This window comes from Andrographis paniculata, unplaced genomic scaffold (genome assembly GCF_009805555.1).
Source record: "Andrographis paniculata isolate CXL003 unplaced genomic scaffold, ASM980555v1 Contig59END, whole genome shotgun sequence".
NCBI classification, from domain to species: Eukaryota; Viridiplantae; Streptophyta; class Magnoliopsida; order Lamiales; family Acanthaceae; genus Andrographis; species Andrographis paniculata.
In genome coordinates, this window is record NW_026137594.1 from 2,577,651 (window position 1) to 2,603,944 (window position 26,294).

General features: G+C 33.1%; 3 protein-coding genes across 6 annotated transcripts; 2 read left to right on the forward strand and 1 right to left on the reverse strand.

Annotated features, from left to right (window-relative positions):
- The first annotated feature begins 40 nt into the window (after window positions 1–40).
- On the forward strand, window positions 41–6,159 carry LOC127257867 (elongator complex protein 1). 3 transcript variants are annotated; one of them, XM_051284360.1, is made up of 7 exons: window positions 41–149; window positions 314–410; window positions 551–828; window positions 1,068–1,401; window positions 2,216–5,285; window positions 5,370–5,462; window positions 5,538–6,159. In XM_051284360.1, the coding sequence occupies exons 3-7, from the start codon at window positions 664–666 to the stop codon at window positions 5,845–5,847; spliced, it is 3,972 nt and encodes a 1,323-aa protein (XP_051140317.1). In that variant the 5' UTR covers window positions 41–149; window positions 314–410; window positions 551–663; the 3' UTR covers window positions 5,848–6,159. The 3 variants fall into 3 exon arrangements, with proteins under 3 accessions (XP_051140317.1, XP_051140316.1, XP_051140318.1); XM_051284359.1 differs by lacking the exons at window positions 41–149; window positions 314–410 and having other exon boundaries at window positions 489–828; window positions 5,538–6,158; XM_051284361.1 differs by lacking the exons at window positions 41–149; window positions 314–410; window positions 551–828 and having other exon boundaries at window positions 1,256–1,397; window positions 5,538–6,158.
- A 3,935-nt stretch (window positions 6,160–10,094) lies between these two features.
- On the forward strand, window positions 10,095–12,649 carry LOC127258468 (transcription factor SPATULA). Of its 2 annotated transcripts, XM_051285317.1 has the most exons (8): window positions 10,095–10,709; window positions 10,872–10,976; window positions 11,053–11,118; window positions 11,196–11,261; window positions 11,733–12,041; window positions 12,120–12,171; window positions 12,249–12,350; window positions 12,534–12,649. In XM_051285317.1, coding segments are annotated over exons 1-8 (1,053 nt in total). In that variant the 5' UTR covers window positions 10,095–10,358; the 3' UTR covers window positions 12,536–12,649. The 2 variants fall into 2 exon arrangements, with proteins under 2 accessions (XP_051141274.1, XP_051141273.1); XM_051285316.1 differs by lacking the exon at window positions 12,534–12,649 and having other exon boundaries at window positions 12,249–12,512.
- LOC127258060 (PI-PLC X domain-containing protein At5g67130-like) lies at window positions 12,562–18,056 on the reverse strand. Its single transcript, XM_051284700.1, has 10 exons — window positions 16,706–18,056; window positions 16,100–16,130; window positions 14,340–14,432; window positions 14,141–14,263; window positions 13,922–14,059; window positions 13,718–13,819; window positions 13,327–13,630; window positions 13,023–13,246; window positions 12,870–12,956; window positions 12,562–12,791 (listed from the first exon to the last, which is right to left on the reverse strand). Exons 1-10 carry the CDS (start codon window positions 17,755–17,757, stop codon window positions 12,579–12,581), a joined length of 2,367 nt encoding a protein of 788 aa, XP_051140657.1. The 5' UTR covers window positions 17,758–18,056; the 3' UTR covers window positions 12,562–12,578.
- Between the last annotated feature and the right edge of the window lie 8,238 nt (window positions 18,057–26,294).

Below are 26,294 nucleotides of genomic sequence, written 5' to 3' on the forward strand. Positions count from 1 at the left end.
TCAAATGGATAAAAAATAGTATCTCGCAGCTGGAGATTCAGTATCAGTTGTGAATTGTGATCGTCGACCAGAATCCTGTGAAGTGCTTCTGGCACAATTATTGAAATCCTACACAGAATCTTCTCCAATCTTCATGGATGGAATTTTAGGTCGGTCCCCCAGGGATTCCCATTTCCAGACGTTTCAAAATTGTCACAAGAATTTATTTACGTCGTAGTTTCGTTTAATGTGCCGACTTTTCTATGAACAAATGATTCTTTGGGAGCTCCCGGGCTCCCAACTCCTCATGGGCTTAATTTATTTTCTGGTGCAGCTACTCCGGGACTCGCTAATGCAAGTTGCCCAAGTAACTAGTCAAACCCACTTGGTAGCGTTGCTTTCACGGCCCAAGCCCATTAAAAATTGGCCGGGTATTGTTGAGTAATTTTTTGTTCAAGTAATCCGATCCTAATTAAAGGATCGGGTACGGGTCGATACGGTTCAGTTTTTTTCTTTTTTTTTAAAATTAAGGTATAATTAATTGTTGCATACAAACCCTAACTGCACGCAGAACTCTCACTTCCGGCGTCGTTACTCCGCCGTTGTTTCGCCGTCGTTTTTTATACTGTGTGTTTGGGTAAGTCAGAGTGCAAGAAGGTTCTGCGATAGTCTGGATTGCGAGCAATGAATAATCTGAAGTTGTCATGGGAGGTTTGGTCGGGGGTGCGGTTGCAAGGTCAGAAGGGAGATGAGTTCATCAGACTGTCCACAGTGGACATGGAGCGCAACCGCCTCTTCTTGTCTTCCTCCGCCAATTTCATTTACTCTACGGAACTTCCTTCACCACAGGTAGAAACGAATGCCTCTCCTTGTCCGATTCTCAGTTCCTGTTTGCTTGTGTTTTCCGTAGTCTAATGCGGATTATTCTTGGATGGATTTTTATTTTTAGTGAACTTTGAAATGTGATTTAGTAGGTTTAGTAATTAGTACATATTGAGCCAGCGCGAAGTGATTCGTTTGATGTTTTATCACTGGATTCTACTTCGTTTCGTTCCGTGGTTTGATCAATAATTTTTGTTCTGAGGCAGGTTGAAGGATCCAGGGACAACATCATGGCGCCTGCCTCTGTTCAGCTGATTGATTTAGAAAGTGGAGATGCTATAACTTGTTTGGAGTATCTTATGGAAAAGGAAGCCTTGCTCATTGCAACTTTGAAAGGGTTTCTCTTGCTTCATTCTGTCAATGATAATACAACTGAAGTTGTTGGTCAGGTGGAGGGTGGTGTTGGGTGCATTTCACCTAGTCCTGATGGAGATTTACTTGCTGTGGTAACTGGTTTTGGACAGATCCTTATGATGAATCTTGACTGGGATGTGTTATACGAGATGCCACTTGAGGATTCACATGAAGCCCTTGACGTAAGTAAGGACTTGCTGCCATATTCTTTACTTTAAAAAATAATTTGAACCTAGAATATTTCAGTCTTTCATGTTTTATTTGGGCATCTTCTCCACACTTTCCCTATTAGCATTTTCTAGATGGAATCATTATGTGTGTGTGTGTGTTTTGCTGTTTTTGCTTTTATTGGTTTCGAGATAGAAGTAGTTATTGAGTATGATATTTTTTTTAATAAAAAGTAGGTTTGGGGTTTTAATGGATAGTGTTTTTGATGAGAGGTTTTTAGGGGCAAAAAATATGTTATAGTAGTTTGCAGTAGTATGACAATGAAAGTAAACGCAAGTACAGGAACACTTATTTATTTATCTTTTTTCACATGCATTCCAAAATTATATATTCATTGTTTGGCATTAAATTGTGGTGCATGCAATTTCAAATTTGGATGCTGTTGCTCCAATAAATAAGAACTGGGGATTGAACAAAGTTTGGCATCCTTGTATCAGCATTCACCTTTTTCTTTTTTAGTATATGAAGTCTGGAAAGTATTAGTTGCCTATAAAATGTTGTATATGGCAAATTCAACTTCATTCTCAATAAGAAGAAGATTCTTCTGGGGGTTCACCCTGGTTTCAATAGAAATAGACTTTGAGCTTTTTGTCTTGGCACGCTACCATAGGCATGTCCCATAAATCTGAATATATGATTACCGGTATCAAATTCATGTTTGGTTTCTCTGTGGTCTGTGATTTGTTAGTTTCTTCCATTTCAATGCCCATTTCTCCTGACAAATTTTGATAATTAATTATAACTTATTGATTCATTTGACTGTTTTTTTCAGATGATTCATTGTCTTCTGCTGATGGTTCATTTGAGGCTTCTATTTCATGGAGAGGTGATGGAAAATTTTTTGCATCACTGAGCAAGGTGAATGATACCTTTTCTCCTTGTAAAAAGCTTAAAGTTTGGGAACGTGACTCAGGTGCCCTTCAGTCTGTCTCTGAACCAAAGTCATTCATGGGTTCAGTTTTGGACTGGGCCCCAAGTGGAGCTAAAATTGCTGTTGCTTACGATCAAAAGGAAGAAATTAAATGTCCGTCTATAGTTTTATTTGAGAAAAATGGCTTGGAGAGAAGCTCATTCTCTATTAATGAGGGAATAGGTGTGACCTTAGAATTTCTCAAGTACAATTGTACCTCAGATCTTCTTGCTGCTGTTGTCAGGGATGAAGCATTTGACACCCTCAAAATATGGCACTTAAGCAATAACCGCTGGTACTTAAAGCACGAAATCAGATATCCAAAGGAAGATGGAATAAAGTTTATGTGGGATCTGATGAAACCATTAAGGTTGACTTGTTGGACTCTTGATGGGCGAGTTATAACTTACAAATTTGTTTGGCTTTCAGCTGTAATGGACAACTCAATAGCATTTGTCATTGATGGATCAAAAGTACTAGTAACCCCATTTAGTTTGTGCTTGATTCCACCTCCTATGTACTTTCTTGGCTTAGCATTTCCTAGTGTGGTTCGGGATCTTGCTTTCTGTTCCAGAACTTCCCAAAATCATCTGGCAGCTTCTCTGTCAGATGGAAGTTTGTGTGTTGTGGAACTTCCAGTGCTTGATCAATGGGATGATCTGGAAGGCCAGACATTCAAAATAGATGCTTTACATCTTGGTAAAGACTACACATCATTGCAGCACCTTTCTTGGTTGGATTCACACATTCTACTTGGTGTGTGCCATCTTGGTTCTGGTCATGGTAACACAAGCAAGCAGGCCTCCTGTGAGGGAGATACTCGTCCAGGTTATTACCTTCAGGAAATTAAGATAAGATGTTCTGAGGATCGTATTCCTGGATCCGTAACATGCTCTGGATGGCATGCTGAATCCTTACATCAGATTTATGTTGATGGGGTTGTAATCAGTATGGCATCAAATCCTCTTAAGAGGTACTCCGCATTTGTTCAGTTTGATGGCGGGAAAGTGTTTGAATATGTGTCAAAGTTTGGTTTGAACAGAGGGTTTGGTCTTGAGAGATGTGATGACATGGCTTTCCTGTCATCCTGCCCATGGATTAACATCGCCCCTGTTGGAGACTATACACGAGAGAGACCATTGCTTTTTGGCCTTGATGACAATGGAAGACTCTGTCTAGAGGGAAAAGTTATCTGTAACAATTGCAGTAGTTTTTCATATTACTCAAATTCTGGCGATGGGATGATAACACATTTGGTTCTTTCTACCAAACAGGATCATCTATTTATTGTTGATATTGATGATATTCTGAAGGGACAACTGGAACAGTACGAAAATTTCCATCCTGTCCCAACAATGAAAAGAAGGGAAGAAAAGGAGAATGTATTTATAAATATATGGGAAAAGGGAGCCCAGATTGTTGGTGTTGTCCATGGGGATGAATCTGCCGTCATACTGCTGACAACCCGAGGAAATTTGGAGTGTGTGTATCCCAGGAAGTTAGTCCTTACTTCAATTATTAATGCCTTGGGTCAGAGGCGCTTTAAAGACGCCTTACTTATGGTACGCAGACATAGAATTGATTTTAACATCATTATTGATCATCATGGTTGGCAAACCTTTATCGAGTCAGCTGCAGACTTTGTTAGACAGGTTAACAATTTGAGCTATATAACAGAACTTGTTTGTGCGGTTAAACAAGAAAATATTATGGAGACACTGTACAAAAACTATGCTTACCTGACTCGCATTAGTGGCACCGAAGGTTCGACATGTGGAGCTTCAAACAGGACTAATGCTGAAAACAAGGTGAATGCTGTCCTTACGGCTATACGAAAGTCTCTTGAAGGGCAAATTGAGGCGACACCTGCTAGGGAGCTCTGCATTTTGACAACATTGGCTAAAAGTAATCCCCCAGCTTTGGAGGAGGCTTTGAAGAGAGTAAAGGTTATCCGGGAGAAGGAGCTCTCTGGAGTTCCTGATCCAGAGCAAGCTTTGTATCCTTCTTCTGAAGAATCTTTGAAGCATTTGTTATGGCTTTCGGATTCTGAGGCAGTTTTTGAAGCTGCTTTAGGTCTTTATGATTTGAATCTCGCTGCAATTGTTGCATTAAATTCACAGAGGGATCCGAAAGAGTTTGTGCCGCTTCTTCAAGAATTGGACTCCATGCCGAAACTTTTAATGCAGTACAACGTCGACCTTAAATTAAAAAGGTATGAGAGTGCATTGAGGCACATCGTTTCTGCCGGGGATCCTTATTATGAAGATTGCCTGAATCTAATGGAGAAAGTCCCACTGCTTTATCCATTGGGCCTGCAGTTGATTGGCGACCCTCATAAGAGGAAGCAAGTTCTTGAAGCATGGGGCGATCACCTCCATGCTACAAAATGCTTCGAGGATGCTGCTGCCACTTATTTGTGTTGCTCCAATTTGGAAAAGGGATTAAAGGCTTATCGTGCTTGTGGTAACTGGATGGGTGTTCTAACACTTGCCGGTCTACTCAAGCTTGGAAGGGATGATCTTTTACAGCTGGCACGCGAGCTCTCCGATGAACTTCAGGCACTTGGTAAACCAGGGGATGCGGCAAAAGTGCTTATAGAGTATTGCAATGATATTGATAATGGAATTAACTTGTTGATCGAAGCAAGAACTTGGGAAGAAGCTCTACGCGTTGCTCTCTTGCACAGAAGGGATGATCTCATTGTCGTAGTGAAGAATGCCGCTGTGGAGTGCGCAAGCACACTTATTGGCGAATACAGCGATGGAATAGAGAAAGTCGGCAAGTACTTGACCCGATACTTAGCTGTCCGCCAGAGAAGATTATTACTTGCTGCAAAAATTAAATCTGATGAACGGTCAATCGGGCACTTAGACGATGATGCTTCTTCACAAGCTAGCAGTAATTTTAGCGGAATGAGTGCATACACCACCGGGTATTATTACTATGTCGATTCTTGCTACATTTCTTTGTCTGTTCAATATGAACTGTTTAGATTTTCTTCCATTTTCATATGCAGAACAAGGAAAGGGTCGAGTGCTTCTACAACCATCAGCACATCCACAAAGGGAAGAGGTCGACAACGGAACAGGGGAAAAATCAGGGCCGGGAGGTACCAGATTTCCCGCATTGTTGTATTATTCTATCTTATATAAAGCTTTTAAATATATTCTTGCGCGTTGTGCAGCCCTGACGAGGAGATGGCTCTAGTCGAGCATTTGAAAGGGATGTCTCTTGCTGAAGGCTCAAAGTGCGAGCTCAAGTCCTTGTTAATTTCTCTCGTTATGCTCGGGGAGGAAGAAGCAGCGAGGAAGCTGCAGCGTATAGCTGAGAAGTTTCAACTGTCGCAAATTTCCTCGGTGAAGTTAGCTGAGGATGCAATCCCCACGGACAACATCGATGAGCATGTCTTCGCCTTGGATCATTACATCGAAAAGTCGCGGAAACTAGTCGAGGTATCAGATGCATTCTCTTGGCGATCCAAGGTACTGATCTGATCTAAACCCTTTTTAGGAGGAATTTGTTTCATTTGAGCATTTTTGAGAAGGTAATTTTGGATATGAATATTGCTTAGGGAGTTAATCTGCCAAATAAAAAAAAAAGGTTGTTTTTGTTCGCACACGCATGTTCAAAAGCTTTGAAATTTTGCTGTGGTGATATTTTGGTAATTAGAGGTAGGAGTGGAGATAATTTTGTAATTGAATATGAATTACATAGATTATAAATGCAAAAAAGCTATTTAGTATAATAATTTTAAATGATAAGTGAGACAGTATTACTACATTTGGGACTAAAGAGATTATTTCAATTTTTGATAGATTGTTAAATATTAGGGTTGCCTGATTGGGTTTCGATTTATAATAAGGGGAGGGGTTTACAATGTTAATTGGGATTAATCAGCAACTGATTAGTCTAATTAGCATATAGACTGTTGTCATGCGTTATAGTTTAGTAAAATATTTTGTTTATTCATAATTTTATTATTTTTATTTTAATAAATAATTGAAATTATTATTATTATTACTTTATTAATATTTTGTCAAAACATAATTGACATGTGACACTAGGTAATGATATTTAGTTAGTTATTAATTAATAATAACGAATTACTTAAATTTAATTAATTATAATGAGTTATTTAAACTTAAGGATTAGGTGCTGAACCTAAGAATTTAGCACCTTATTCAAGCTGTTTTTTTTTTTTTTTTTTTTAGCCACCGTAGATTCTATCAGTAAATATTAGTAATACTTTTTATATTTATTTATTATTTTATTTTTACTTTATTATAGTACTATATTTTTATAAAATAGTAAGAGCAATTTAATTATTACTAATATTATATCTATAAAATATTAAATATATTTAAATTTATTTGTTAAAAATAAATACTCCTTCTATTCGGGTGCAAGGTTACCAGGTTATTGTTTATTTTTTGCACATAAATTTTTGAATATTAGTTTTATAATGAATTTTAATGAAAAAAACGAAAATATTCCTATTAGTATTGTGTAATATAGTGTAAGTTGGAAAGATATTTATTATGTTTGGTATGTAGTACAACTATTAAATTAGAAAATGGTAACCCTGTTTTGGGACAGACAAAAATGAAAAATGACAACCTTTCAATGGGAATCTCCCTCCGTCCAAATATAATAGTTTTGTTTACCATTTTTGTCCGTCTCAAAACAATAGTCTCATTTTCATAAATAATTATATCACCGTAAAATTATCCTGCTATTACTTTTTACATTAATATACTTACAAAGTCAAAAAAGTAATTTATCCTTACTTTTTATTAACTATCAATATTTCTTATTCCTTCTTAAATCTTGTGTCCAATACAACAAGATTAATACTTTTGGAACATAGGTAGTATTTTGTCTCAATACAATATTTTCTTTTTGATAAATCTAAAAAATCAGCAATATTCTTAAAATAAAAAATAATTAAATATATTTAATTTTTACTCCATATTTTTATCTTATTACATCATAAATAAATATATATTTTTCTCTATCACGAAATAACAATGAAAGTAAAAAAAGCATATAAATAACTAATATTGAAAACGGATGGAGTATAAACTTTTGAGACGAAAAGAGTACATATTAGTGTAGGCTTAGGGGTAGGGGCAGGGGTAGGGGTAGGGTTCACAATTCAGCAGAGGGTGCCATACATATCCATCGTTGGAAATGAAAATTTTGCTGATTCCCCACGAGTTGCGGGAATGGACGAAGGAGATGAAGTTAAATAGAAAAGCAGATGGGCGGGTGGCCGTCCGATGGAGAGATACCGTGGTCCTGGTCCTGGTCCTGGCTCATCTGAAGGAAGAGCAGAGCACGCATTTCGATGGAAAGGAAGGGAAGGGCCGTGCTAGTGTGTGCAGAGGTCCACGGTCCCAACCGTACACTCTACTACTGCTCTGCCGTGTTTCGGAATTAAAGGCACCTGCCTGACTGGACTGACTGACTGACTGGCTGATGACGTGTACTGGAGAGTAGGCTAGTAGAGTAGAGTAGGGACCTCTACCCACCCACCCGCGCAGCACTAGATCATATCCTGGTCCAGGCCCTACTTGTGGGTCTCGCAAGCCGATCACGCCACGCCATTTCGCCATTTATTTATTTACTTCCACCCTCTCACATAATTTATCCATTTTTACTATTTTCGTCCGTCCTACATAATTTATTTTAAAAAAAAATAAATTATACACTTTAATCATATTTCAAAATTTAAAATTTAAATTTTTTAAATCTTAATTAAATTATTTAATTATCTTAATCTTAATCTATAATTATTTTTACTAAATAATAATTATTTTTACTAATACATTTTTTAATTACTTACTAATTATATTTTACCTGAATTTTCGTGTCTACAGTAACACTCATATTATATAGGACGGATGGAGTATTTTTTAAAATCGATATACAGAAAATTTGATATGATAAATATATATTGATATAGTATAAAATATTACTCTCTCCGTCCCGAAATTAAGATTTAAAAATATTGATATTATATTGAAAGTGAGTAAAAAGTATAAGTAAAAAACATTTTTGTCCTTGTGAGTGTATTAGTGTAAAAGATAATGACAATCGTGTAATAATAATGAAAAAGTAATTGTAGTTTTATAGTGATATAGTTATTTATTGAAATAAGCCTATTATTTTGGGACGAACAAAAATAGTAAACAAGACTATTGTATAGAACGAAGTGAGTAGTATATTGTGAAATATCAAATTATACTTTCTAAATTCTAATTCAAAGTATTATTTTATCATTTTTATGTGTTTCACTTGAAGGTAAGTTTTTTTTTTCTTTTCTTAGTAAAAATTATCATACACTAATATTATACTATTTTAATTTTTATTTAAATTACAAACTTATCATTACATATAAAATTATTTTATACATAAAATCAAATAAAAAAAATATCAAAATTAAATTATGCAGAAGGAGAAGATATTCGTAGAGTGGTTCATAAATCTGTTTTCCAACCCAGACTTCAATGCGGCGTGTGTATTACAGTGAACTACTCCCTCCGTCTCACGTACCGTGTCTGCTACACTGTAGACACGGTATTTTAGGATGGGTATAATTGATAGATAATTAAGAATATATTAGTGAAAATAATTATTCGATAATATAAATAATTATAAATTAAGATTAAGATAACTAATTAGTTTAATTAAAATTTTTAAAAAAATAAAATTAAAAAGTTTTAAATGAGATTAAAGTGTGTAATCATTTTCCAAAAAAGGAAAGTGACATGATATATGGGACGAACAGAAACGGCAACGTGGACATGATATGTGGGACGAAGGGAGTATAATGATTTGAAATTATAGAGTTTGTTCCTTTTGATAAGTTTAGTAAAATTTTGGTTTGAATTTGATATTAAAATAATATTTGATTAGATATTTTATGAAAAAAAATATTTTTTTCGAAAAATAAATAGTTCAAATAGTAAAATTTGAAAAATTTGAGTAAAAGACGTACCCATAGGGTGACTTATTTATTTTTGTAACTTTTTTCTCTCAAAATATTTCACTAATTATAATTCATCTTTTATGCAAATATATATATATATATATTACTCTCTCTGTCCACAAACTAATTTTCTATTTTTTTATTTGGAATGTTTAACAATTATTGTTATATTTTTATTTTTATACATAAAATTTACTCTTTTACCTTTACTTTATTTACTCTTTTATTTTCTAAACACAAAATTAAAGACATATTTATCATCTTATAACAAAAATTTTAATTACCTAAAAATACGTATAAATATTAAATAGGACGTTAAAAAAAATAGACAGAAGAGGGAGTATCAACAAATATCTTTTTAGAAAAAAAAAATGAAAAAACACGCCTAGGCTTGGTGGTGAATATTATAATGAAATATCAGTATGAATTAATTAATGTAATTGGAATTTGTGTGTACAATTTAAAGTGTAAAAAGTGTTGCACGCCTCACTGGACTCACTCTAACCTGGACCATAATACGTACAGCATTTCTAATACTTTATGCTAGACTAATTTTTAATTTGATAATTTTTATTATTGTTATTATAATTTTATAGATATACTATAATTCGAGAAAAAACGATAAATTAATTAATATATATATATTAAAATATAAATAATAAAATTGTAATTAAAAAAAATATATATTATTTTGATATCAAAATAACAAATAGATATACTAAAGAAATGAATTACTCCATAAGCGACGGTTTAAATATCCGACCATTCATTTCATGGGCCCTGACATTCAACGGCGCCGATTGTCCGGGAGTCCAGATCCAGGGACCCCCTACCTATTATATGCCCTTCGCTACAAACGACAAACGCTCCACCGCCTGCTCAAAAAGCACCGCCAGTCCCAAATTTGCAGTCAGTCAGTTCCGTCCGTCCGTCCGGCGACGAAGAGGAAGCAATGCAGAGGAATTTCAGGCCAGAACTCAACTGAATTCGATCTGCTGATGCTGCATTTCATCAATGGCGAATATGCACAACGCGGCCAACCGATTCTGTTCTTCGTCGTCTTCTTCGCCTCAACGAGAGCCAGACGAGATTTCTCTGTTCCTCCAGCAAATACTCCTCCGCTCTTCCTCGTCGTCTTCTACATTTTTCACCCCGCCGGAGACGCAGTCCTCTACGCCGGAGATTCGAGAATCTGTGACGGTTCCTGTACCGGTTCCGGACCGGATCTCCGCGCCGGAGCCGTCGTCCAGGTTTAAACCGTCCTCGTATGATTGTAGTCTCGTTGCGAGAGAAGCTGCGGTCGTCTCGTCGTCTTCGTTTAGGAATTTAGAGAATGAGCTGGATGAGTATGACTATGAAAGTGAGGTATTGCTACAGTACTGCTTCACCTTGTTTATCGTCCTTATGGCATTTCAGCAAGCACTTGTTGAGCATTTCGAATTCATCTACGAAGAGTGATTACAAATTGCAACCTGTGTATCAATTTTTTTTTTGTTTATTATTTTTTTCGTTGATGATTATGCTTAGGAAGTTGTTGAAGCGGTTGTGGAGGAGACAATCCCTAAGCCAGCAATGCAGCGGAGTTCATCTAAGAGGAGTAGAGCAGCTGAAGTGCATAATCTGTCTGAGAAGGTTGTTCTCTGTTTATCCTCAGGATTTAATTCTTCTCTGTAAACGCGAAATCGTTAATAATTAATTTAATTTACAGAGGAGGAGGAGCAGGATCAATGAGAAAATGAAGGCGCTGCAGAATCTAATCCCCAATTCAAACAAGGTGAAACCTAAATCCGTGCTTGCTTACTGTCTGCTTCTGTTATGGTGGCATAAGAAACTTTTCTATGTTCTTGGCAGACTGACAAGGCTTCGATGCTTGACGAAGCCATTGAGTACCTCAAACAGCTGCAACTTCAAGTGCAGGTAAGTTTTCATCAGTGCTTACCTTTTGAAATTCTTCACATCTTGCTTTCGTATAACTGTAATTCGACTGATAATTTCATGGAAGATTATTCTGAACTCGAAGAAAAAACGATTCGAAAAATGAGCATCCAATTCCTGAGAAATCAAATCCACCATTAACAATCCATCCACAACAATATACACCATATATTTCTGTTTGTTCAATGAATAGAGCGATGAAGATCATACTAGAAACATCAGTTTAGTGTTCATTATTATATCAAACATTTAATGCTATGATTTTGATTCACAACTTCAATGATGAGTTTATATTGGAAATAATCACGGAAATTGAATTCTTCGTGCAAACTCTCATACGCTTTTCCAAATTGCTCGAGGGGATTGAATTCCAGAATTTCTTATATGTTACATAGCATATATATTCGAATCTGAATGATTCTTCGAACTTCATCTGGATCCGGTTTTCTGTAGATGTTGACTATGAGAAATGGATTGAGCCTTTATCCCATCTGCCTCCCGGGGATAATGCAGCCAACCCAAATCTGTCAGATGGCAATGGACATTTCAGATGGTGAAAAAGCTTTCAATTTGAACATGACCAAAGCCATTGCAACGGATCGAACAATTTCAGAAGATGCCATACTCAGCTTGCAAGATGACCGCGTAAAGCAGACGCCGGTGCCTAATTTCTCAACTATGATGGGAATTAAATCCACATTGAACTTAGAATCATCTCTGCAGGATCATCCCGGGCCCTTCCCATTCTGCGTGCCCCCTGAGGTAAGCTCGTCGTGGTTTTAATATTTCCATAGCTGTTATGTAATGTTTCTTGATGAAAATCGATATATATACTTGTAGGAGAAGTTGCTTCCCCACCAACCACCCGACCATAGCCACTCTCAGTCGACAGGTAGGATCTCAGATTTACCTGTCTCGGATACGACTCAATGTGTATTTATACTGAGGTGTTTTTTCTTGTCCCTGTAGGTAAATCGACACCTTTCACCCCATTCGGAACCCGGCCATTAATCCCAAAAGAGACTAATTTACCTCCATCAGAAAAGCTCGATGTTTTTACCACAGATGAATGTGAGTAATTTCTTAAAAAACATCGATCTGTTTGTGCGCTGTGACGACGAATTCTGCCATAGTATATTAAAATTTTACTGTCTGTGTCTATATTTACATACGCAAACATCGCACGCCAAGGCTAATTTCTCAATCACCTTGTTTCAAGAATCGCTGACTTGTCGTCGACGTGTTGAATGTAAGGAAAAAACAGTGTCGGGAGGAATACAATACAACGAGGCGCATCGATTATAAAAAGAGAAACATAGGTAAGAAAATCAACGCAAGCAAGATAGAGCGACGAGCCGTGCTTATCGGAGAACCGATGTTCATGGCATGAAGCGATTCTACAGCCACCGGAGAAGCCACAGGCGCCGGCGCCGGCGATGATAACACCGGAAGCTGAGCTGGCGGTGGAGGCGCGAACACAGGCACGTCGCAAACACCGAATCCCGCACCCGCCTGGTTTGCGAAATACATTTCTATTAGAAAGCATTTTTTTCGCGACAATCGGTTAATACTTTCGTTTTATAAGCTTACTCTGCAATAGTCGATGCTGTCGCAGCCGCAGATCGTTCGTCCGTTGGCTTTATCAACGGCTGCCGCCGCTCCTCCCCCGTCGCTCCTCTGCAAACGTTTACGTTTTCAATCGACTCATAGGGAAAACGTTTATCATTAAGGTACGTACATTACCTTGTAGAAATCGACGGCAACGAAATTCGGCCAGCGATTTCCCGACGCTGCGAAGCACGTCTCGGTCATGTTCATCAGGTTCACGGAGTTATCGACGCAAGCCTGCGACGCGTCCGCGTTCGATCGAAAGTAGTTCATGAGTACGAGCGATCTCGACCGGTCGTCCATTTTGTTCGATTTCAATCGTCGCGGACACGAATTGATCTTCATCCCGTCGTTCCCGTCTGCAGATTGGAAGAACAACGGTATGACAAGAGCGTCGATGGACCAATTCGGAGTATCGTAGAGTGGTTTGACGACGTACACTGATTCTCGACCACATAGTTCCATTCGTACGCGACCTTTTCCGAGGCCTCCTTCGACTTAACTGACGTGAAGACGATGAGACGGTGATTCTTCTTAACCATGTCGTCGACGGTAGGCCAGTCTTCGCCGTCTTTTGGCGTTTCGGACAACGGGAGTCGGTATTGATTCAGCCCCGACACGTTCAGCACTCTCGTCAACCCTTTTGGGGACTTGATGTAGTCCTCGATGAAGATCGTCACGATCTCCGTCGGATTCCGGTCGAGAAACGCTTTGATTTCTCCCAATGCCGTTACGGCGGGTTCCTAGTCGACAACGGAATGGTTCAAACAAAATCTACGACGAGCAATGGGTGAATCAAATCGAATTGAATCGAGCAAAACGAAGCTTACGAATGAAGTGACATTCAAACAAGCTCCGTGGAACGAATGGCACAGCCAAATGTCGTGGTCGAAGAAGTCGTACATGTCTAGCATCAACCCTCGAACGCCATTCTACCGTTGATCGAGCGAGCGAGCATACGAACAATAACTACTGGGTAAGATTTCGCAATAATCTCGATAAATAATCACACACAAAGGCGTTCGAGAGCTTACGTTTAGCTGATCTGTAATCGAGTCATCTTGATTCGTCGACGTGAGAAGAACGGAGCCGGTGCCCGATGTCTCCCGTCGCATCGCGAACGAGTTGTGCGTCGTAAGCCACGAGTATTTGTTGAAGGGAAGCCCTTTGATCTGTTCACATGCATCAATTCTTCGCCTAATTGCGCACAAAAAAATCCAAAAAAAAAAGTATTTGTAACCTATAACGGTGACCTTAGTCGTCGGGATTATGGGTTTTGTTCGAACACAACGAGGCCGGGTGTTGTTGTTTGCCGGGCAGGCATCGCACGTCAGCCCTTTATCGCACAGGTTTTGCGCCGAGCACGTCTCCCCGATCTGTTCAATTCCCCGAACGACGACAACGAGTCATAGTCCATCGAGAAAATTCGAGGTTTTCGAAAAAAAATTGTACCTTTAGAGATGTAGCTTGCGGTAGGAAGAAAGCTGCGGCTACGATCAAGATCGATAGCTTTGCCGGCGGACGGCGACGATGACAATCGGAACCCTATAAAACAACACGACGATATCGAATGTATATATATATATATATTTGTATGTATATGTTTAGGATTGAGATTAAGGTGTGAAATTGCATGCCTGCATTTTGGATATTTTTGCTGAAGAAATTTAAAAATAATTATTTGATTTGATAGAAAGGTATAGAGAGAAAGAGGATGATGATGATTCTTGCCTCAGATCTCTATACCTTTCTCTTTCTCTGTTGGGGTTAGATTATTAGTAGAATGCGATTCAGATTGATTTATTCATTGATTACTCCAATCCAATTACAATTGGCCCTATACAATTGGTTGCTTAAGATATATAATCTCTTTCCTATTTTGGAAGAATCACTTAATTATTTGTTACTATTATAATGAACCTGTAAGTTTATTTTATAAACAAAGTATAAAGCCGATCTTACATAAAATTTGTTAGAAACTAATGAGGAAAATCTGAGATTTTATAAATAACACTGAAATTCGAATTTTCTCAAAACGAATTTGGCCCATCATCCATTGTCTCCCATGATAGAACGAATTAATAACGGATTCCACTAACCCAATTAAATTATAGACATTTTCAAGAAGTAGAGAATTTTTTAGAAGCTTTTCAAAAGAGAGATTTTTATTGAAAAAATAAAAAATAAAAATTATCCAAGTCAAAATTGGATTGTTAAGCAATTGGACTTGGCTCACAGCCCACAACCCAAAAGTTAAATCTTGCCTCTAATATAATCCAGCCAAAATAAGCCCAAAAATAAGTTTAGGCCCAATCAAATCTAAATTTCTCATTTACTCTTGATGAGATGTAATTTAATATAAGAAAGGGTGATGTATGTGTTCCCAATCTCTCCTATCTCACTTCTTCCTCTTTCACCAACACCAATAAAATTGAACAAGAAAGGGTCGTCAAGATATTAAAAATATTAACAAACATTCAAAAATAAACAACACGTACAAGATATAAAATATAAGACATACTCCCTCTGTTCATTAAAATTAGTCCATTTGGCTCCGATACGGGGATTAAGAGAAATGAAAATTTTTTTAAAAAAATAGATGGTCGTGGTTATTTTTGGAAATCTAGTTAGAAAGTAAGTAAATAAAGAAAGAAAATGTAATAACTTTTAGTGGTATTTATTGTAAATAAGTGTTTAATAAGGGTAATAACTAAATGTTGATTTGTTGACTTTGCCAAAATTAGTAATGAAATAAACTTAAACAGACGGACTAAAATTAAAAGTGAGACGTACACAATAATAGTCTAGTGACATTAACTCATATTAGAGTTGATCTTATCACAAAAATATGTTAACAATAAACATATATATATATATTATGAGGATTCAAACTATGTGTTAAAAGACAATCAAAGTGTGCAATAGTATCATGTGTTAAGTGGGCTATTATAAAGTGAATTGAAATCAAATGGGTTGATGAACATCTTGAACAAGAACAATCAAATCAAACATTCCCTCCATCTCCATGATCTATTCTCACCAAAACAATAACATATGCTTTTTTTGCTACAAAATCTTACCCATTAAGGTTTACAAATCCTTAGTTTGCAAGAATACATCCAAATTCAATTCAATACTTATCCAGTGTTGAGTGAGTGCTGAAAATTAAAGTCCATTTCTTGATGGAATCTGATCTAAGCAAAGCAGCACACCACTGCCTCTGCCTCTGCCTCAGCAAAACACCTTTATTCATTTCTGACCACATAAATTTGAACAACAAATAACACCCTCATATACATTTTCTTGATTTAATGTATGTATGTATGAATTTCAACTACATTTATTCCTGTCTGCTATACAACCAACTTGCAATTCAATCTCAAACCCCAAAAAATTAAAATTAAAGAAAACCCAACTGGCAAAAATATCTGCTCTGTTGCCTAACACTTCCAACCATAATTCAAGTAACAAAAAAAAGGGTCTGACAAACTGAATTAAAGAAATCAGACAAGTCTTGTAGTAATAAAAATTGCTTCTTTAAAGAATAGAATATTATCTCTGTACAGTGGCGTTGCGGCTCTGTGTATTTATGTATGAATCTAATCTCATCTCTCAAATCTTTAATTTTCGACAGTAAAAAAGATAAGAAAAGAAAACCCTATCTTCACTGCTGCCTTAATAAAGCTACAAAAATTAATAAAGTAGAAAAAAAATATATATTTTTTAAATAAATAAAAAAAAAATGTTAATCTGTGCCTGCCTGCCTGCCTGCCTTCCTGATCAAAATTGACTGTCACTGCATCGCTTGTTAGCTTCACCTGACGGTGACCCATCCTTCGGTGACGGACCAATCAGGATCCTCGATTGTGATCAATCGCTGCAGACGCTCCGCCGCCTCTACAACGACGGACTCGTCGGAGAACGGTACGGAAATTTCCGGTAAGGGTAAAGATGCAATTGAACATGACCACTCGGGGAAGTCGAAAGGACCCCGTGGGGAAGACGCGGACGTTTCTGATTCCGCGCAACAATCCGACGTGTCAATATCTCGGCCGTCAGATCCCTCGCCGCAGACGAATGGGTGACGTAGAAGCATCTCAGCCGTCCATCTCGTCCGCGGATCCTTCACAAAGCATTTTTCGAGAAAATCTCGGCCGTCCGATGATAGGACTGCGGGGATCGCCGGAATCTCCTCGCCGGCGCCGATTCTTAGCAGCAGCGCCGCCACGTCGGAGCAACTCCACGCCGGAGATCCACTAACTAACTCCGCCACCACGCATCCCAAAGCCCATATATCCGCCGGAGAACCAATCTCGCCGCCGCAAACCACCTCCGGCGACATGTACAGCGGCGTTCCCCTCAGCTCGCCCCCCGAGCCGGCGGCGCATCTCCCAGCGCGCTTAGCCAAGCCGAAATCGGCTATCTTCACGCCGCCATTGGACCCCAATAGAATGTTCTGGAGCTTCAAATCGCAGTGAACGAATCCGAATTTGTGGATGTAATCAAGCCCTTTCAGCAACGCCTTGGTGTATCGCCGGACTTCCGATTCCGGCAAGCTCCGATCGCCGGAGTTCTTAAGCCTATCCGCCATAGATCCGCCGGAAGCGTGCTCCAACAACACGTTATAAAGCTTCTCCCCGCCCTCAAACGAAAAGCTATCACCAAAACACCTAATAATCTCAGGACAACCATTCAGATCCTCCAAAATTACCTTCTCATTCATCAGCGAACACGACTGCGACGCTGCGCACGACTTCACCGCCATTAATGGCGGAAGGGGAGAGCAACTCCGGCCAGTCCGAATCGCTAAATTCACCGTCGCAAAACTTCCATGCCCTAATTTCTCACCGCGAATCCAACACATATCCATTGTAAATCCAATTCGCCGTAAAATTAAACCCCCAAATTACAGCGATCTCGTCGAAGAACTCAAATCGGAGAAAGAAGAGAGAAAAAAAGGAAAAACAGAGAGCAGAAGTCTGGTGCAACTGACGAGAGATTTTGGGGATTGGGCTGCGTGGCTATATATAGGGAAGATTTGGGGGCGAAATCCTGGCCGTTGATTGCAAATCGAGTGAAACGTGCGGATGGGATTAAATTCCCAAAAATAAAATAGCACGTGGGAAGGAAGGATATTTCGCGGGAATCTGAAATATAGCGTATGGCGTAGTTAAAGCAACGTGGGTAATAATTATGGCAATAATTTTTTATTTTTTTTATTTTATTATTTTAATTGAATTCAAATGCTATATGGTTACAAATTACAATTGTAATTAGGGTTTCAATTCGACAGCCCTAATTGTCAAAATAAATAAAGAAATATTTCCTTAATTAATCCCTAGAGTATGCTAAGTTTCCATATTATTTTTAAGAAATCATCTAGAACGTCCACACTAGCTACATATAAATTTTAAAGAAACAATATTAATTTAGATTTATTAAAGATGTATTATTGTTGATCAATATGGTATATTTAAGTTAATCAAATATATTTAAGGCTTCATTTAGATATTTTTAATTTTGAAAGTCAATAGTAAATTACAATTTGTATAACTCTAAAGTCCCTTTAATTAAATAATTTATGTAGAAAATGAAAAGTTGATATTAATCAAGGGTTTTGGCCTTTGGAATAAGATTGACCTTAATTGGATTTTGATTTAATTAATTAATAATGATCGAGAAAGATTTTTATCTTAATTACAGCATGTGTCAATTAACTTGTAGTAAACTAAGACTTTGACCCCCAAAATGAAAGTCAAAGCAAGAGAAATAACGTTTTGTCAACGTCTGTAGTAAGAGTGGATGATTAATTAGTGAAATTATGAATATATAATAAATAGTGGAAAGTGAATCGGATTGGATTGGATTCACACCAATGAATAATTTATATATATATATATATATATTTAAAAAAAAATAATTATTTAAATTAGTTGGGTATTGAAAAAGATGATTAAATTTGGATAATCTTTGAGTCATTTTTGGTGCATTGTATGTGTTTGTATTCCAAGGAGCCCAACTGGGGTGTGAAAGGACGTTGACGTGGCAAGTTTTGATTGGACCAGTTACGAGAGGTCTAGTCTAGTAAGTGTGAGGTATAGTGAATGGGTGCACTTATTTAATTAATTAATTTTATTTATTTATTGGTGCATGTTGAAGACGTTGACCGTTACGTTTTGGTGCAGTTGATGGGGTGGGCATCTTTGGGACGACTGCAACTTGAGGTCAACCTTCACGCCTGCGTTTTTCCGAATTCATCTTTTAATAATATTAAACGATTATATATATTGTCTACAAATTTATTCTGTCATTTTATATTGACTAATTATTTGATACCTTCCAAAGTTTCAAAACAAATTAAAATAGTTTCGAAATTTGAGATTAATAAGGATTATAAATTTTCAAGACTATGTAAAATAAGTTTAAAATTTTTCAAAACTAATAAAGGTTTCGGAATTTTTTAAATTAATTAAAATATGTTGGGAATTTTAGGAACAATGTTCGAAATTTTATAGTCTAACTAAAGGCTTCAGTATTTCCGAGACTAATAAAAATCTCGAAATTTCCGAAATTAATTACAATAAATTCGGAATTTTCAAGACTATGTAAAATAGGTTCAAAACTGTTCAATATTATAAAATATATATTTAATATAGTTTGAAAAGATTCGAAACTATTTTAAATAATCTTAGAATTTTCGAAGCAAAAAATATTAATTAATTTAATGTTTATTATATGTATATTGTATAGCATTGGAATTGATTCCGAAGTTAATTGGAGTCTAAATGCCAAATTTCTGGTAAGGCCAAATGCAAAATTATTATTTTTTGCTATTTTTGTTTATCTCACTTGAAAATATATATTTTTTTATTTTACTAAAAATAAATATACATTAATACGATAATATTTTTAATTTTTATTTACATTAGGAACATATTATTATATATATAATAATATTTTTATACATAAAGTTAAAAGGCAAACTGTCAAAACATCTTACGTATTTTCACTAACTAATAAAATATTACTCCCTTCGTCCAATAACAAAATATTAATTTTTTCATTTTAGTCCGTCTCATAACAAAGTATCTATTTCCTTTTTTTTAGTAACTGTAATATCTACCTAACATTATAAATACATTTACAACTTACAGTATATTACACAAATGTCATTACCTTTATATCACACATACTAATAAGGTTATTTTAGTCATTTTTACTTTATTTATACTATATCTCAATATAATATTAATATTTCTAAAACTACGTGTAAAAAACAAATAGATACTTACTTTTAGGACTGAGAGAGTATTACTTTTTAATTTACTGCTAAACCCAAAAAAATAAAAAAACATTCAAGTGAGACAAATAAAATATTATCGAGATGGTTGTAATAATGATCAATCATCTTTAGATTGTGGCTAATGAGAATTAAGTTAACAAAAAAATCTTATTATAAATTATTTTAATATCAAATTCTAATTTTATTTTATTTTTTTTAATCAAATTCATTCAAAAGAAACACGAAATTTTAATGCATAACATTGTATAAATATATATATATATATATTTTTTCTAAAATGGAAACTTGAGTCTATTTTCTCAATAGTAAATAAAATAATAGGATTCAATCTAATCACTCAAAGTAAAAAAATCCCTTAAATCTCTCTGGTATATAATTGTTGAGTTTTTAATGACCATACCTTAAATTATAAAATAAAATACAAATCATTGTTTGATTTTAATTGATTAGGGACATTATTAATACAAATATAGAATAGATTCATTCCTTTAAATAGGATTCGTGACGTCAATTAATATTTAAATTTAAAATTGAATTAATTATAACAAAGATTGCATAGAACAATTGATTAAATGGGACAAAAGCCCATAAATCGTGGAGGATCGGACCACAACAAATTAAAACAACAACATGCAGTGCAATTATTATTATTATTATTATTATTATTATTATTATTATTACTCCACTCTGTCATTCAAATTTATATTCATTTTTCTTTTTTTGGTTGTCATTCAAAAATATTCTCGTTTTTTTTAAGTAAAAAATTATTATTATTTTTTTTATTTTTTTTTTACTATAAAAGAAAAAAGTAACCATTATTATTCACTTTTATTAAAATTCATATTCGGTCAAATGAAAACACATTTGCATGATGGAGGAAGTAGTATTATTATTATGGCTCTAAATTTGAATATAATGCCGAAAAGTATTGTAAAAATAAAATTGTTTATTTTATTGCCTAAAATACAACTAGGTTGAATCAAATGATTAATTAACCATTTTAATTCAACACTTTACTTCAAAATATATTATTTTATCTTATAAAATATTATATTTAATTACTGTTTAAACACAAATTTAAATTAATATTTTATTTAATTGATTTTAAATTACAACTAAACAAACTTATAATATATTAGTAAAAAATAGTTATAGTATGACAAAATAATGTAGTTAATTAATTTAATTAATATAAATAATTAAAATATAATTAAAGTATGTAATTTATTTATTTTAAAAAATAAATAAAATGTGACACAGATTACAACCAAATCGAAGACATTGCTTAGCAAACTTAATTAATTAAATTAAATTAAATATTTTATTTATTTAATGGGCCCCACACACATGGGATAGAGCTTCACTTGGGGACTCGTTACTTTTCTCAAACTTAGTACATTACTAATTATATACTACTAATTAATTAAATAATACTCTCTTCTATTTTTCTATTTGGAATGTCCAATAATTATTATTTTTTTTTAATTTTTTATATACAAAATTTACTTTTTTTACTTTTACTTTATATACTCTTTCATTTTCTATACACAAGATTAAAGGCAAATTTGTCATTTTATAACAAAAATTTTAATTGCCTAAAAATACGTGTAAATATCAAATAAGACATTAAAAAATAGACGGAGAGAATAATATATTTTTATATATAATTAAGATATGATCTTCATTACGATAAGAGCAGTCCCATGAAAAATCTTGCAACAACTTGCAATAATAATAATAATAAACAATTCACATGCTAAATTTAGCATATGCTATTTAAAATAATAATAATAATAATAATAATAATAAGTTATTTATTTATTTTTTTTAGAAAAAGGGTATGACCAAGTTATTAGTTTATTTTATTTAATTGATAATGTAATATTTTGAAGGGAACATATGGACATGGTGATGTAGATGTAATGAGTTTTTGTATGCAAGAAGGGCCAACCTACCATTTATAGTTACTTAAGACACTAGTAATTCAAGTTAAATAAAAACACTAATACTACTATTAATTATATATGTTTATCATTTTTCGATTGTTCAATTACAAAAATAGTGTATTAATGGCACATAATTTTCTAAAATTATTACCCAAAAATATAATAATAATAATAATAATAATAATAATAATAATAATAATAATAAACGTCAACAAAATTAACAAAAAAACATTATTATGTAGAATACTTTCACAAATTCTTATACTTAAAATTAAGAGCTATTTACTTACATCAATACAATTATACCAAATTAAAATATTAAACAAAAAAAAAAAAGTGTCTACCAAGTAATTAAAATTAATTAAATGCAACTTTAATTTAAATAAAAATAAAACTATAAACACTTAAATCTATTGAATCGATTATTATTGATGTATTAAATGGGAAATACCTACTGAATCATGAATATAATATAAATCCAGTAAATAAATTTTGAGGGGGGGGGGGGTGGGGGGGGGGGGGGGGTTGTGCAGTGCAAGTTGGTGGTAGATTGTTTAATTAATTAATTAATTTAAAGGGTGTCTTTCTATGATACCCAACAAATTGACAACTTGGAACAAATTTTAAATTAATCAAGTGAAGGGTTATGGCAATAGTTAAAAATAAATAAATAAATATATATATATATATGTCTGTGGCAATCAAATCATATGATATGTTTCTTGGAATATAACTATATGGTAGTATATAATAATAGCAATAATTTTTAATTACCATAATGAATAATAGTACTTGAGTAAATTTATTGTAGAAAGTGATGAAAAATAAACAATAATAAATCCATTCTGAATAATAATAATGATAATAATAAAGTTTAAAAAATGAATATTTGAAAATAGTTTTAATTGGGCAATAAAAAAAAAATGTTACATAATTTCCTATTAAAGAATTTTATATTTTAACTATAACCTAGTCCATGCAATTGAAGGTGATTTTTAAAGTTTAAAAAAATGAAATTGAAAATAGTAAAATTTAAAAATTAAGTATTTGTGATGTTTAGTAAAAATAAATAAGAATATGATTATTATTATTATTTTTTTTTTTAAAAAAAAAGTTACAATTAATGAATAGTATTCAAAAGTATGTGTATATACACAAACATTTATTAAATATTGAATTAAACACATTTATTCATTGGTTCGATTAGATATATTCATCGGTAAGCAATGATTTGCAAGTTCGTATTAAATAAATAAATTTAATTAAATAAGTTCACATAGTGTATATATATATATATATAGGAGTATAATTTTTAGTCAATGAATAATTACTTAATTTCGATCAATGCAAAAAAATAAAAATAAAGTTGAAATATTAAAAATAATTACAAATGAAATGAAAAATAATAATATTTGGCAAAGAGTCGAATAATATGTGATAAAATTCTTTTTTCTAAAATAAAAAATAAAAAAAAAATAGTTGTTTCTGGCACATATATACGTACATGTATCTCTTCAACACTTGCTTTTCATGCTGAAAATATTTTATTGGTATATATAATATATTATATAGTAATACAAAAATAAAATTAGGGATAAATTATTATTTTTTTAATCATAACATAACACCATTTATTATTTTGATTCTCCAACCGAAATTGCTACAGAAATAATCTTATATCTAATTAATTCACATGATGTTTACTATAGAATCTTTTCAGCGACTATATATTAAATATAAAATTATTATTTGTGTAGTAACTTTATATAAATGAACAAAATAATAAAATATGAACATATGAGACTAAATTAAAATACATTTATTCTATAAAAATAAAAATAAAAATAATAGCTAGAATAGATAAAAATACATTTATATATATTCTATACATATATATATATATATATTTAGGGTTGTGTTGTGTTTGTGGACTGGAGACATTCACATGCATGCACGTTCCGTATATATCTTATAATAATAATAATAATTATTATTATTATTGTCGCGAGGACCGCGTTCCAATCTCTCTCTCTCTCTAAAAGATTTGGAAAATATTGAAATCATTGGTAAATTTATTTAAAAAGTTTAATTAATTTGCATATATATAAATATATATGTGAATATTTGTGACCAAGAATTTTAATTATGGAGTGTTTGATATTTTATGTTTGGATTTAGGTATGAGGGTTGTGATAATATATAATAAATATTTGAGTTAAAATAAATATATATTTTAATATGATATAAATAAATCTTAAAAGCAATGATTTGAATAATTTTTTTAAAAAAACATTGATTGATTTTTATTCTTTCATTTTTACTTGTTTGTCTAAGTTTTTTTTTTCCCCTAAAAAGTCACACCAAGTCTTTATTTTGTATATTATGCAATTGTCATCAAATAATATTATATTAAATGTCTTAAAAAACACAAAAAAAAAAAACATCCCAAAATACCGTCAAACAAAATTTTATTTTTTATTTTGAAGAATTGCTTGAATGTGATAATTTATAAGAAAAAAAATAAATTATTATATTAGAAAATCACGATTATTACATTACTAAAATAAATAAATAAAACACATATGTATGTATATCCACAAGTGTGTATATATATATATGTTAAGGATATGGATGAGGTTACAAGTTACATGACATGAGGGCCCAAATCCAATTACAAAGGGAACACAATTCACATCAAATCTACAATAAACCAACATGTCATGCAATTTAATTGATTGAATCTAGACACAGACACACACAATATATATATATATAATTTTTAAATTTTAATTTCAATTTCTAAAATACAAGGAAATCTTGTCAAATTTTTTTTAAAAAATAAAAAATAAAAAATTGCTATCTGCAAATAATTATGGGAGTGTGCCAAAATTAACCCAAACATAGAGGAAGAGGGACAAGGGTAAAAAGGGAAATTCATGCTTATTTAGGGCAAAGATAGCTGATGGATTAAAAGTGGACTGGAGGATAAACTTTTTCTTTTTTTTCTATTTATATATTTATTATTATTATTATTATTTAAGTAAGAAATTGGTTGGTTTGTTGTTTTTTGTCGGCCCATTTATTTGTTTGTTTCTTTTTCGGTCTGTAACTATGAATTTGGTGGGTCTGGTTTAAATTGCAATAATGGAATTATTTGGGGCAAGGATTGGAGCAAACAAAATATTATTAGACGAAAATGCAAAGTAGTTCCATTACCAAAAAAAATAAAAAATTGGGAGATTTGAATTAGTGATATTCAAAAATTACACATTTTCAACGAATGAGTACATTTACTGTATTTGTTCATTTAAAAATAATACTACTCCTTCCGTCCCATGTAATATGGGTATATATTCTTGTAAACACGAGAATTTAGATAAAGTATATTTAGTAAGTAATTAAATAGTTTATTAGTAATAATAATTATTATTTAGTAAAAATAATTATAGATTAAAATGAAGATAAGTAAATAGTTTAATTAAAATTAAGAAAATTATAAAATTTAAAATTTAAGATGCAAGTTATGTGGGACGGACGAAAATATAAAATAGAAAATATGGACAAATTATGTTGGACGGAGAGAGTAATATTTTATATTTGATAGATATAAATATAAGTATGTAAAGACTCAAATAGCCTTAGGTTTTATTCCCTCCGTCCCACCTAATTTGTTCATATTTTCTATTTTCGCCAGTCCCACGTAACTTGTCATTTCTATTTTTGGAAATATAATTATGCACTTTAATCGCATTTTAAATTTTTAATTTTATAATTTTCTTAATTTTAATTAAACTATTTACTTATCTTAATCTTAATCTATAATTATTTTTACTAAATAATAATTATTTTTACTAATACATTTTTTAATTACTTATTAATTATACTTTATCTAAATTCACGTGTCTACAGTAATTCACCCATATTATATATGACGGAGGGAGTAATATTCCACATTTAATAAATAATGTGTATTAAAATGAGTATTTGGAGTAATATTTTTATACAAATAACTGGATATTTTATTAATATTGTGAGATATACACTTGTTAAATAAAAAATCATTTACTATTTGTAAAATAGTCCGAGTATTAGTAGATAATTTAAGATTAACTTGATAATTTTGAAAGTACAATATTCAAAATAATAATAATAAAAAAA